The 14,423-nt window shown below is 54.7% G+C and overlaps 1 protein-coding gene across 3 annotated transcripts in view; it reads left to right on the forward strand.

The window, feature by feature from the left end:
* ERF (ETS2 repressor factor) overlaps positions 1-14,423 on the forward strand; it is a 337,451-nt gene that overhangs the window by 186,752 nt on the left and 136,276 nt on the right. The window contains exon 1 of one of the 3 annotated variants that reach the window (XM_078651328.1): positions 12,625-12,788. The exons of the other annotated variants lie outside the window; for them this stretch is intronic. Coding sequence (XP_078507454.1) covers positions 12,767-12,788 — 22 coding nt within the window. The 5' untranslated portion in view covers positions 12,625-12,766. Of the gene's footprint in view, positions 1-12,624; positions 12,789-14,423 lie in introns of those variants that run through there. 3 annotated transcript variants of the gene reach the window in all.

Here is a 14,423-nt window from a genome sequence, read left to right on the forward strand (position 1 = left end):
CGGGGAGAACGTGCCCATGTCTGACCTCTGTAAGTGCGTGCTATCTAGATCTTTTTGCCACACCAAATTAAAGTCCCCCATGACGATCAGCGGCCCCTCCACAAAATCAACCACGATCCTCAGCAGGGTATGTAGAAAGGCATTTTGCCCAGTGTTAGGTGCGTACAGTACAAGAAATGTGCAGAGTTTACCCCGCAAGAGGCCCTTAACCATGATCCAGAGACCCTCCCTATCACTCTGTACACCCAGGGGTTGAAATTGTAGGGTCGAGCGGAACATTAGGGCCACCCCCTCTGTTTCGTGGCGGCGGAGGATCTATAGATTAATGGGAACCTTTTGTGCTTAAGGCGTGAGTCCTCCGTTTAAGTCAGATGAGTCTCCTGAAGGCCCACTATATCTAGATGATGATCAATTATATATTTCCAGAACCTTTGGGGCTTCTGGGGAGAATTCAGCCCTTTAACATTCCATGTTCCTAAGGTTAGAGGCAGCATTGGAAGTTCCTACGACACAGCTCCGCAAAGGCCGTCTGTCCCAGCCCACCAAGGTGAGCGCCCGCGTTAACGATTCTCCTATCCCCAGCTCCCCGCCAGGACCCGAGTGTAGCATGCAACCACCCGCTCATGTCAGGACCAACCCGCTGCACAGGACCTCCCCGCCCCGAACTCCCCTCCGCCGACCCACCCCGCTCGTAAGCACCCCTGAGGCCGATCTACGAGCTTGCCCCTGCTACCGCCACTGGCCCTCCTGCTGTAGGCGAGCCTCCCCCTCGTTACTGCCCGTGACACCGTTTGCTCCCTCCTGCACCTCTGACTGTGTAATTGGCATTTTTCTTTACTGTTTCTCCGTTTTTACTCCTGTGCCTCTGATTGTTTTTTGTTTAAACTGTTAACTCTGGTTGTATGCACACGCTGCTCCCCTGGTGTGACCCCCCCCTCCGCTCCCCGCTTCCCGCCGCCATGACATCGCGGCCCGCCCCCTTTTCTTTTCTGTGTCCTCCCCGCTCCCGCCTACCAGCTGGTCCTCCCTCCCACTTCGCCTTAAATGGCGACCGCACGGCGCAGGTGAGTGTGACTTGTCCTCATGGTCTCCCCCACGCCGCACGGCCCTCCTGCTGTAGGTTGTCTCCCCCTCGTTACTGCCCGTGACACCGTTTGCTCCCTCCTGCGCCTCTGACTGTGTAATTGGCATTTTTCTTTACTGTTTCTCCGTTTTTACTCCTGTGCCTCTGATTGTTTTTTGTTTAAACTGTTAACTCTGGTTGTATTCACACCTTCCCTGGTGTGACCCCCCCTCCGCTCCCCACTTCTCGCCGCCGTGACATCGCGGCCCCGCCCCCTTTTCTTTTCTGTGTCCTCCCCGCTCCCGCCTCCCAGCTGCTCCTCCCTCCCACTTGGCCTTAAATGGCGACCGCGCGGCGCAGGTGAGTGTGACCTGTCCTCAGGTCACCCCCACGCCGCACGGCCCTCCTGCTGTAGGTGAGTCTCCCCCTCGTTACTGCCCGTGACACTGTTTGCTCCCTCCTGCGCCTCTGACTGTGTAATTGGCATTTTTCTTTACTGTTTCTCAGTTTTTACTCCTGTGCCTCTGATTGTTTTTGTTTAAACTGTTAACTCTGGTTGTATTCACATGCTGCTCCCCTGGTGTGACCCCCCCTTCGCTCCCCGCTTCCCGCCGCCGTGACATCGCGGCCCCGCCCCCTTTTCTTTTCTGTGTCCTCTCCGCTCCCGCCTCCCAGCTGCTCCTCCCTCCCACTTCGCCTTAAATGGCGACCGCGCGCACGCGCAGCAGTCACGCGCAGCGGGTGCGCCGTTTGTGCGCCGAAGGCGCGCCAAAGGCAAGCCCGTCTGCGCCCGTCCGTGCCTGGACCGCGCCCAGTGCCAGGACCCCTGGCCCCCGACGTTGCCAGCCCACACGACGGACCTACGACGCCGCCACCCTCATCGCACTCTAACCCGACCGAAACCGAGCCTGCTACCAAGCCACCCCGAGACGCACCCACGGACCCTTCACCTGCCAAGCCTGCAAGTTCACCTGCCTCCGGACCTGCACCGCACCCGCCAAACCGAGCACCAGCAACAATCACCTCAAGTGCATCCTGCTCAACACCCGATCCGTCCACAGACACGCCATCGAACTTTGGAACCTGATCGACACAACTTCACCAGACGTCGCCTTCCTCACAGAAACATGGATGAACGCCTCCTCTGCGCCCGACATCGCCATCGCCATCCCGGACGGATACAAGATCACCCGGAGGGACCGCGTCAACCAGACTGGAGGAGGCATCGCCATCGTACACATGAACACCATCCGCATCACGACCGACTCAAACTACACCTTCTCCGCCACCGAGCACCTCCACTTCCAGATACACACCGACCCAAAGATGACCCTCAGAGGCACCCTCATCTACAGACCCCCTGGACCACGCACACAATTCAGCGAAGACATCGCGGACTTCATCAGCCCGCACACCCTCCCCTCCGCCGACTACATCCTCCTAGGGGACCTCAACTTCCACCTGGAGAACAACAAGGACCACAACACCGCCGCCCTGCTGGACAACCTCGCCAACCTCGGACTCAAGCAACTGGTCAACACCTCCACCCACTACGCCGGCCACACGCTTGACCCCGTCTTCTCATCCAGCAAGCACATCACCTTCAGCCACTCCACCGTACTTCACTGGACCGACCACAGCTGCGTCCACTTCAGCTTCAGAAGAACCACGACCCACCACCACCCGCAACAGGTTCCTCGCAGGAGCTGGAGCAAGATCACCGCAGAGCAGCTCACCACCTCCCTCAGCCATAACCCTCCCACCAGCACAACGGACCCCAACGAAGCAGCCCGCAACTTCACGCAGTGGCTGACCGCCTGCGCCGACGACCTCCGCCACTGAAGATCCCCCCCAGCAGACCCAGAAGCAAGAAAGCCTCCTGGTTTACCGACGAACTCAAGGACTCCAAGAAGAACTGCCGCACCCTCGAGAAATCCTGGCTCCTCGACCAGACCACAGACAACATGACCGCCCTCAAACACGCCACCCGCAAGCACCACCAGCTAATCCGCACCACCAAGAAGACAGCACTGAAGGAACGACTGGACAACAACGCCCACGACAGCAAGGAACTCTTCAGCATCGTCAAGGAGTTCTCCAACCTCAGCACCGGCAAAAACGACATCACTCCCTCACAAGATCTCTGCGACTCTCTCGCCTCGTTCTTCCACCGCAAGATCGCCGACATCCACAACAGCTTTGGCGCATCATCCACGCACCCAATTGTTGAACCAACGCCCCCCACTGCCACCCTCTGCACCTGGACCACGGTAACCACCAAAGACACAGCCCGCACGATGAACACCATCCACTCCGGATCTCCAACTGACCCCTGCCCCCACCACATCTTCAACGAGGCCGACTCCACCATCGCACCCCAACTCCGGGACATCATCAACACCTCCTTCAACACCGCCACCTTCCCGGAGAGCTGGAAGCATGCCGAGCTCAGCGCCCTACTGAAGAAACCAACAGCGGACCCCACCGACCTCAAGAACTTCCGCCCCATCTCGCTCCTCCCTTTTCCTGCCAAAGTCATCGAGAAGACCGTCACAGTCAGCTTGCCGCCTTCCTCGAAACGAACGGATCCCTCGACCCATCGCAGTCCGGTTTCCGAGCCAACCACAGCACCAAGACCGCCCTCATTGCGGCCACCGACGACATCAGAACCCTGCTCGACAACGGGGAAACAGCGGCCCTCATCCTCCTGGACCTCTCCGCAGCGTTCGACACTGTCTGCCACCGCACCCTAGTGCAGCGCCTCAGCAACATCGGAATCCAAGAGAAGGCACTGGAGTGGATCATCTCGTTCCTCGCCGGAAGAACCCAGAGAGTCCACCTCCCCCCGTTTTGTTCTGAGGCCACCGAAGTCATCTGCGGCGTTCCACAAGGATCATCACTCAGCCCCACCCTCTTCAACGTCTACATGAGACCACTTGCAGCCATCGCACGCCAACACAACCTCAACATCATCTCCTACGCCGACGACACCCAACTGATCCTCTCCCTCACCAGAGACCCCGCCACCGCCAGAACCAGCCTACACGAAGGAATGAAAGACGTCGCCGAGTGGATGAAGAACAGCCACCTCAGACAAGACGGAAGTCCTCATCCTGGGACCATCGCCCTCCGCCTGGGACGACTCCTGGTGGCCTCCCGCCCTGGGCACCGCTCCCAAGCCAACAGACCACGTACGCAACCTGGGCTTCATCCTGGATTCTTCCCTCTCGATGACCAGACAAGTCAACGCCGTCTCCTCATCGTGCTTCAACACCCTACGCATGCTCCGCAAGATTTTCCGATGGATCCCGACCGAAACCAGGAAGATGGTCACCCATGCACTCGTCACCAGCCGACTGGACTACGGAAACACCCTCTACGCCGGAACCACAGCCAAGCTACAGAAAAGACTCCAACGCATCCAGAACGCCTCCGCCCGACTCATCCTGGACATCCCCCGACGCAGCCACATCTCCGGCCACCTGAGGGACCTGCACTGGCTCCCCGTCAGCAAGAGGATCACATTCAGGCTCCTTACCCACGCACACAAGTCTCTCCACGACCTGGGCCCCAAATACCTCAACGACCGCCTGACCTTCTACACGCCCACCCGCCAGCTACGTTCTACAAGCCTCGCCGCTGTTCCACGCATCCGAAGAGCCACCGCCGGAGGAAGATCCTTCTCCTACCTGGCAGCCAAGACATGGAACTCCCTCCCCATCCACCTCCGGCTGACACAGGACCATCTCGCCTTCAGGAGACAACTCAAGACCTGGCTGTTCGAGCAGTAGCGGACCCCTCCCCCAAGCGCCTTGAGACCCTTCCGGGTGAGTAGTGCGCTATACAAATGTTATGATTGATTGATTGACTACCCACCCTATCCCACCCCTCCAACAACCCTAGAAGAAAAACACAGTACTCAGAACAAAAAAGGAGAAGTCTTAAGGACAGGGGGACATGGCACCAGTCACTTTTCTTCCAGTTCGTGTCGTCGGGCACCCTCACGATCATGGAGAGAAAGCACAAGTGTTACCTCATAGTGGTGTCCCCCTCCGGCGCATGCAGAAGGCCCTCTCGGTTTCATGAGGCCGCCTCACCGTGATCTATTGCTGCGTCAGTGACCTGGGCCACAGAAGCTACCGCTGCACCCCGCTCTTGCATCCTTGCTGACAGGTCCGGTCCCCCCACCTGCCTGGGCTTGCCCACTCTCTGCCACTCTGCGGAGCGCCGTCGTCGCCTGCCAGTTGAGCCACTGTCTCTGGACGCCGGGTCCTGGCGCTCGGAGATCCATTGCCACCTCCAACGAACGCACCTGAACCAACTTGTTCTGCCAACGGAAGATGAGACGGAAGGGGTGCCCCCAGGAATAGGGCACTTTTTGCTCCTGCAGGTATGTGGTAACTGGCTTAAAATCCCTGCCCTTTTGCACTGTAGAAGCCGCTAAATCCTGATACAACAGGGGGCGATGTTCCCGGAATTGGAGGGGAGCCAGATCTCGAGCTTTCCTAAGGATCTTTTCCTTCAACTGGAAATCATGTACACACACCAGAATGTCGGGGGGTGGCGCTTGGGGTCCTCGCGGCAATCCAACGCGGTGCGCTCGGTCCATTCATATGGTCTGGATGTCTTCCTCCCCAAGGATGTGCTGGAATAGCGCCTCGACGTACTCCCTCAAGTCCGCCCCCTCTCCTTTCCAGGGCACTGAGCGAATGCGGATATTGTTGCGGTGTGACCTATTCTCCAAGTCCTCGGTATGGGCCTACAGGTCAAGGTTTTGCTCCGTCAGGCGAATCACATCTTGTTGAAGACGGTGAATGTCCTCTGCTGTTCCCACGGCGTGTTCTTCTAGCGTCGCGACCCGTTCCCCCACACTGTCCACATCTCTCCTCACTTCGCGCAGGTCCGAGGCCAGTTGTGAGCGCAGCTCCGATATGTCTTCTTTAATGGCCGCGAAAAGTTCAATCATAAAGGCCTTGGTCGCGGGTTCTTCATTCTCACCCTTTTTGGGGGATTTGTCGGGGATAGGCAAGGCGGGCTGCGCCGCTCCTTTCGGTATCCCATCCTTCCCAGGTTTATCCTTTTTTGTCCTGTTGGGCGCCATGACTGCCGGCACGCACCCCAAAGCTACTTCTTGGGGAGGGTCACTACGTCCGTCCAACGCCCCCGCTTTCTCCCGGGGTGGCCCTGTACCGACCGCCACAATGCGACCCGCTATTTGCGCACCCCTGCCCCTTTCCGTTCTTCACTCGGGGCCTCAATGCCGGTCCGGGAGATGTCGTCAACACTGGTTAGGGGTGTTCCGTGCTCACCACCCCGGTTCGCTTGTCATGGTCCAGGTCGGGCTCCACCGGGCGTCAAGTTTACCACTGCTGTGCTCCCCAGATGAGAAGCCCCTGCGCGAGCAGTGCTAGGCTGAACCACGTGGCGAACCACCAGACTGCCTCCTTCCAGAGCTCTCCAGGCCGCTCCTTCCTCGGGCTGCCCTGCACAGTTCCTTTAGACTCACCCCCAGAGCATGAGGGTAAGTGATTGGCCGCCTCCCCTTCCGCAGACGTCCGTCTGATTGCCAGATGAGCCCCCTTTACTCCCGGAGCCAGCTCCACTAGGCCAGGAATTCCTCCGACGCTTTCCTGAGCGCGGTGCAGGCTCAGCGCTCACAAATCCGGGGTCAGGTGCTCTGTGCGCCCCGGTAGCGCCGCCGCCGCTGGCCACCAACGTCTCTTCCCCCCGCCAGGAGAGCCGGCGCTGGCCCCAGCGTCAATTGCCTGGAGGAACGGACGCTGCTTCCGGTCGGGGCCTACACAGGCCCAGGAGCCCCGACCTCGATTTGCCAGTGTAGCCGAGTCTCGGCAGCTGGGTTCCGGCGCCTGCTCGCTGCTCCAGCTCCTCCCAGGCGGCGGGGTCGCTGTAGTCTCACCTCCAGGCTATCTAGCCGCCGACCATCAGGGCGCCAGGCAGGCTACTTCTGGCAACAGGTCCCAGGTTCCGCCGTCCTCACCGGCTCGGGTAGTCACCGCGCCGGGGCCTATACCAACTCCAGGTTCCGCCGCAGCACAGGCCCGGCCCGCAATTGCCGCCAAGCAGGCCGCACCGCTGATCTTCACCACGCAATGTCCCAGTGGGCAGAATGGGACCTCCAGGCAGTCTCAGGATCCCATGCAGTGCGAGGCACGGAAAGCTGGAGCCCCAAGACAGACTCTGCTGTCCTCCTGAGGCGGAAGCCGGGAGTTGTACTGTTGCCTGATTTGTAAAATACTTTGTTTATTCTGCTAAATCGCCGCATGCCTAATTTTTAAATCCCTTGTTTCACTTTGTTAAATCGCCGTATTTTTTAAACCACCTACCCTGCAGTCATTCTGCACTCAGCCGAGTTAGGTGCTGAGTCCGAGGGATACTGAGGCGGCTGAACTACGGAGCGGCCATCTTAGAGGGAGGTAACTGGTAGCGGTCTAGGCGCCAGTATAAAGGCGCCGAAGTCAAGCCAAAGTCCAGCCCGTCTGTGCCCGTCCGTGCCGCGACCGGGCCAAGAGCAGGACATGTTGCACAGCCAATTCCCAAACATCATCTCACTAGAGATTTGATATTATCACTCAATAAACAACCTAATCTCTGTCATCAGAGCCTGAATGTGGATACTTGGGTAGGTCTAATTAACTGTTTCCAATGCTAACAGGTATTAGAGCCCTACCAACGAATAAAGGGAAAAGGGGTACCTAGGAATATTATCGGGGGACTCATAAATGCAAAATCAATGTGCAAAAATGCACTGCACATTTATGACCTAATAATATAGGGGAAACCTGACTGTCACTTTATCACCGAGACATGGCTAAAAGAGTGGAGCAACCCAGATATTGTGAACGCTCTCCCACCAGGCTATCTAATCCAAAGGATGGATAGGCAGGAACAACGTAGTGGAGGACTTGCGATTATTTATCGGGATAAGATGACATGCTCTATTACAGAGCTAGCAGACATTAAAGGAGCAGAAAGCATTTGCTTCTGTCTCCAGGTCCATGATTCCTTTACCTTTACGGGAGCCCTAATCTACCGCCCACCCGGTCAGAAAAATCAGTTCTTGGAAAGCATTGGGGAAGTGCTTAGTAATTTGACGCTTAGGTTCGCAAACTTTACGCTATTAGGAGACCTGAACCTCCACTTGGATGACATCACTGACCTAGGGGTAACCTGTTTTAGAGACATCTTGAATGTCCTTGAGCTAACTCTCCTCACCTTAGATACCACTCATAAAGCTGGCCATATACTACACTGTATAAGTTCGAACTTAGACACAATCAAAGTTGAGCCCCCTTTGACGCAAACCTAGTCAGACCATAAATTCATTGCCTTCAACTTTTTAATAGAAAGCACGGTCGCAGGAAAGAGCGCTGTGATTACCAGCCGGGCGAATAAACCCTGCTGGAAAAAAATTATAGAACACCCTGATTTCTCAAGATGGATTAAGGAAAACAAACCCACCCTGACGGGGAATACAATGACAGACAATCAGCAATTTGGGGAATGGACCGGTGAAGTCGGCAAACGTATGGATCCCTTAAGTCCAGACACCAGACCCCGCTGCAAGAAAAAATCTGCACCTTGGTTATCTAGGACCTTGAAAGAAAAGCAAAGTGAAGTGAGAACACTTGAGCGAAGATGGCGTCGTAACTATGACATCAGGGAACTAAGGGCCAGATGTAGGTAATCTCAATTTACCTACTCTTAAATACCGAATCATACCGATTCGGTATTTAAGAGTAGGTAAATGGGATGTAGGTAATTTCTCTTTTTAAATTACCGAATTGGTAAGATTCGGTAATTACCGAATCAGTATTTACCGATTTGGTAATTGCCATTCATTCCTATGGGCCTGGAGGCCCACCGGAGGCCCACCGGAATGAATGTCAATTACCGAATCGGTAAATACCGATTCGGTAATTGGGGGAAACAATGAAGGGTGGCAGGGTGTCACTTTGACACCCTGTTGCACCCCTCAATCGTGTATGGGTGCACATGTTGCAGACATACCTGCCCTAAGGGCATGTATGTCTGCAACATGGCAGCGTTTGAAAAGCAAAAAAATGCTTTTTCAAGGCTCTTCATTATTTACCACCAACTTCTAGTTGGTGGTAAATAACGAATTCTTAAAGCCCTGTAGCACTGATTACAGTGCTACCTAAATCTCATAATACAGATTCTGTAATTTTACAGAATCTGTAATTTTACCGAATCTGTAAAATTACCGAATCTGTATTTTAGGTGGCCCTACATCTCAGTATCCAAATACCGGTCGGTAACGGCCGAAAATCGGTACTTTCGGCCGTTACCGACCGGTATTTGGATACCAACATCTGGCCCTAGGTCTCTATAAAATGGCTAGGAGAAAATATCGTGCCCTTATCAGGTGCGCACAGGCGGACTTCTACACAGCTGCCATTGAAGCTACTAAAAACAAACAGAAGGAGATTTTTAGAATTGTAAACATCTTTAGGAATCCCAAAATACTTACACAGGAAATCCCACCATCTCAAATGCTGTGTAACTCTATAGCCAATTTTTTTGAGCATAAGGTACAGGATATCACTAAAGATTTTCCGCCCTTTGAATCATCTGCCTCTGATGAGGTCTTGATGATGGACATTAAAAAGGCTAGTATGATGACTTTTCATCCAATAAGCCTGGAGGAATCCCATCAAGCCATATGCTCAATTAAATTAGGATCTCCTTTCGATCCCTGTCCCCCGGCCATTTTGCAGGCCATGATAGATACGGCAAATCCTATCATAAACAGCATCATTAACTCCTCACTTCGTTATGCGGAGATTCCACCGGAATGGAAACTCGCAGCGGTAAAACCCCTTCAGAAGAAGCAGGTTTCAGATCCTACGACCCTTTCTAATCTACGCCCCATATCACTACCCCCAGTACTTTTCAAATTAGCTGAAACATTTGTAAATAGGCAGCTTACGGAGTTCTTGGAAGGAAATAATATATTGCACACCAATCAAGAGGGCTTTAGAGCCCAGCATTCTACAGAGTCCGCTCTCCTGTTTACAACAGAAACTTTACGGGCTGCAATGGATCAGGGCAAGAAGGCTGTCCTGATCCTTTTAGATTTATCTGCAGCCTTCGATACGGTTTCTCATGCTATCCTTTTGCATCGTTTAGTAACATCTGGGATAGGAGGAACCGTGTTGGAATGGCTAAAGAACTTCTTGACTCATAGACGGCAGGTGACAACCCTAGGACAATTTTGTTCTGGGGAAAAAGCGCTGACGACTGGGGTACCACAAGGCTCCAGTCTGAGCCCGACGCTTTTTAACCTCTATATAGTTCCCCTGATAAATTTGATTTCATCCTTTGAGATCAGCACGATTGCGTATGCGGATGATACGCAACTGATTTTGGTTGTCGATAAGGACATGGAAAATGCGGAACAAAATCTCAAAAATTGCCTATTGGCCGTTTTCACCTGGATGAGAAATAATCACCTGAAATGTAATTCAGGAAAAACAGAGATCCTGCCTTTTGGACTTAATAATTTCTTCTCTACCAAGCAATGGTGGCCTGATGATGCGGCAGCCCCCCCGAACACAATTAGTGCAGCACGTAACCTAGGGATCAAGTTTGATGATTCCTTATCATTCAAACAACAGGCGCTGGCAGTGGCAGGTACCTGTTTTAATATCATAAAGGGCCTGAGAAAATTCTTTGATCTCCTTCCCCTGGCAGCAAGACGTACGGTGGTTGTCGCTCTAATAACATCTAGGCTGGACTATTGTAACAGCCTGTATGCAGGGTCGAATAAAGTGGTCCTCCACAAGCTACAGATGGCCCAGGAAGTCTTCTGCCTCTGCTACGCTAGATGCCCTTCATTGGCTTCCCATTCATAAACGCATTTTGTTCAAAGTCCTAATCATCACCTTCAGGGCCTTTCATTCGTATGGCCCGAATAATCTCCAGAAAGGCTTTACTCGCTACCGTCCATCACGAAACCTCAGGTCCTCCACAGCTAACCTGCTCACTATCCCTAAATTCAGGCTAGCCACAAAAAGAGGGAAATCCCTGACAGTGATTGGCTCTAGGGCCTGGAACAAACTTCCCCCCCCCATCTACGTCAGATCTCATCAGAACAGTGTTTCAGAAATCCCTTAAGACCTGGATTTACAGCCTCACGGACACAGTGTGTAAATCACTGGTATGATGGTTGAGGCCTCTGGATAGTACAGTTGCGGATCACCCCTACATCGCTCTTTGATCCAAAGCGCCAAGATGCTCCCTGGAGTGATAGAGCGCTATAGAAATGCAGGATTACATTACATTTACATTACAAGAGGGTGCTAAACAAAGCTGTATGTCGCGTGGCGCCGAAGGGACTCAAAAACACGTCTCACGCCGTTGCCATCTTGGCCACGCCCCCCCCTATTTACTACTTTTAGAACTATACCGTGGAACTCCCACCTTAACGACTGTGATGATTCAAGCGTGTGAATCTATCAGATACCATTACTGGATAACAGCAGTTACAGGTATGTTTCCTCCTTTAGCCCTTTGTTTCCCTGTCCTTCTCTTGTCTTCTCTCTCCCTCTGCTTTTATTTCCTTCTGTGCCTCATCTTTACCTCTGCTTTTGCTGCCTTCCAATGGCTCTTTCTTTGTTTTTTATTCCCTTTCCCTTGCTTCTTCCCCCTTTCTTGTGTCCTCCTTTATTTTGCCTTTCTTTCCGTTGCCTCTTTTGCTTCTTTCCTTCCATTTCTCTTCTCTCCCTTCCTTGTCACCCCTTTACTCTGCTTTCCTCTCCCCTCCATTCCTAACCTTATCCTTACTTGTCTCCCTTCCCTTGCTTTGCTTTCTTTCTCCTTTCTTCCCTTGTACCATTTTCTGTTCTTTCTATTCTCCCTTGTTTTTCTTTCTCTTCCCTTGCTTCTGTTCCTCCTTCCTCTGTTAGTCTTTTCTTCCTTTGTACTTCTCTCCTTATCTATATTTTCAAGCTTGTATTTCCCATCATTTTCTTCCCTTCCTTTGCTTACCTTTCTTCTCTTTGTCCCCTTGTCTCTTCCTTTATTTCCTTCTTTTGACTCCCTTTGTTTCTTTCTCCCCTTGCACCATCCTCTGTTTCTTCTATTCTCCCTTGTTTTTCTTTCTCTTCCCTTGCTTCTTTTCCTCCTTCCTCTGTTAGTCTTTTCTTCCTATGTACTTCTCATCTTTACCTATATTTTCATGTGTTTTTTTCCATCATTTTCTTCCCTTCCTTTGCTTACCTTTCTTCTCCTTGTCCCCTTGTCTCTTTCCTTCTTTCCCATCTCTTGTCTTCTCGTGTCCTCACCTTGCCTTTCACTCTTTCTTCCGTGTCTCTTCTCTCCCGTCCTTGTCTCCTCCCTTCTCTGTCTTCTGTCCCGTTCCTTCCCGCCTCTCTGCGCTCTTTGATGCCCCTCGGACGGTCCCTCGCCCCCTCCCCGGGGCACGAGGCCGTGGCCCCCCCTCCGGCCCCCGTGGTCCCGGTCCCGATCCGCTGGGGGCCGGAGGGGGGGGTCTCCATAGCGACGCGGTGCTCGGCGGTGACGTCACGAGGGGGCGGCGCCCCGCGGCGTGGGCGGCCCGGGAGTGAAATACTCAGAGACAGCAGAGAGGAGCGAGGACCGAGGACCGCGGCGGCATGAGGACCTGAGCGGGGCCGAGGGGAGCGCAGCGAGCCGGGAGCGAGCATGAAGACCCCCGGGGACTCAGGTACGGGGCCCGGGGCCCGGGGCCAAGATCGGGGGCCGCAAAGCAACTCCAAACTTCCGCGTCCCGGGAGGGGGCGCAGGCCGGGAGGAACAACAAACTTTGTGTCCTCTCGGAACAGATTCCGTGCAGGGGGGTCCTTGGGAGGGGGTGTGGGACCTTAGCGCCCCCCCAGCAGCAGCGCCTCTACTCTTGAGCAAGAGAGTTAAACTCATTTACCCCCCCCCCCCCCCCCCCCCCGCGTGAGTGTGCATGTATGTTTATATGGGGGCGGGGGGGGGGGGGGGGTGATCCTCCGCTTTACATAATTCCGCCGGGGGCTGTTTCAGCCTCTCCCTGTCAATACTTGTGTATGTATGGGGGGGTGATCTCTGCCGCCCGACTTGAATCCGCCGGAGGGGGATGCGAAGTTTAGCGGCCCCTCCCCCACCAGCCAGGATCCCCTTTGGCGCCACCTCAGCCCCCGCCCGGAATGCGAGGCTCTGTGTCTGCTTCTGTTAAAACTTGTTTCCTCCTCTAATTAAAGCCGCAGCCTGAAACCCGAGCGGGGGGCAGGACGGTCCCTGCCCTACTGCCCGGGCACAGCCTGCCTGCTGCCCCTGCTCTCTGATCTGACACAAGACTGTGCCCTACTGCCCGGGCTCAGCGTGCCTGCTGCCCCGGCTCTCTCTGATCTGCCCCGCTGGCACAAGACTGTGCCCTGCAGACACTGGACATCTAGTGCACAGACCCTACTCACTGTCCAGCGCAGTCTGACCTGTCCCACTGCCGTAATAACACTTTGATCCGCCCTACAGCCTCAAGACTGGGCTGCGAGGGGGTGCACAGACCACACTCACTGTCCCAGCAGTCTTTGGTGTCTCCTACTACCAAGGCATAGTCTTCCCACTACAATAGCACACTGCCCGGAGCGGACAAAGTCTCGCCACTGCCCGGTACTCTGGACAGTCCTAACTGTCGTCTCATTGCCCTGTGGCTCCATGTACTGCCCTAAACGCTGCCTGGCGTGTCCCTGCCCGGCACAGCTCTCCTCGGCTGCCCCTTCTCCGGGCAGTGAGTTCCCATCCCTGCCCGGCACAGCCCTCCTCGGCTGCCCCTTCTCCGGCCAGTGATTTCCCTTCTGACTCTGCCCGGCCCAGCAGTCGCTGAGTTTAGTGCCGCCCTGGCACACTGGTGCCCGCTGCCCGGGCAGAGTTTGCAGAGTGCCCGAGTGTGCAGGGCTCTGTCCCAGCGCCGTTGCCACTGTCCCAGCCCTGCCAGCGCCCCTCCCCCGCCGCCGCTGTGTCTTTAAGTGCTGCCCTCGGCAGTGATGTAATGTTAGTTTTTGAAGCTCGGATTGAATTCCAGCCTTTTAGCTTTTGGCTCTGGGGATTAGTCAGACGGGTGGTGTGGGGGCTTCTGGGGAGGCGGGGGCTTTAAAGAGGCAGGCCGTTGAACAAAGCGAGGGCTCTGGAAAACAAGAGCCCGCCAGTGCCACTGGGGCACTTTTCGATGATACAAGTGCCCTGGCAGTGCCACGGGGCACCTCACGGTGGTACAAGTGCCCTGGCAGTGCCACAGGGGCGTCTCTCGGTGTTACAAGTGCCCTGACAGTGCCGAGGGGGCACTTTTCGATGATACAAGTGCCCTGGCAGGGCC

The sequence above is a fragment of the Lissotriton helveticus genome, chromosome 7 (assembly GCF_964261635.1).
Source record: "Lissotriton helveticus chromosome 7, aLisHel1.1, whole genome shotgun sequence".
NCBI classification, from domain to species: domain Eukaryota; kingdom Metazoa; phylum Chordata; class Amphibia; order Caudata; family Salamandridae; genus Lissotriton; species Lissotriton helveticus.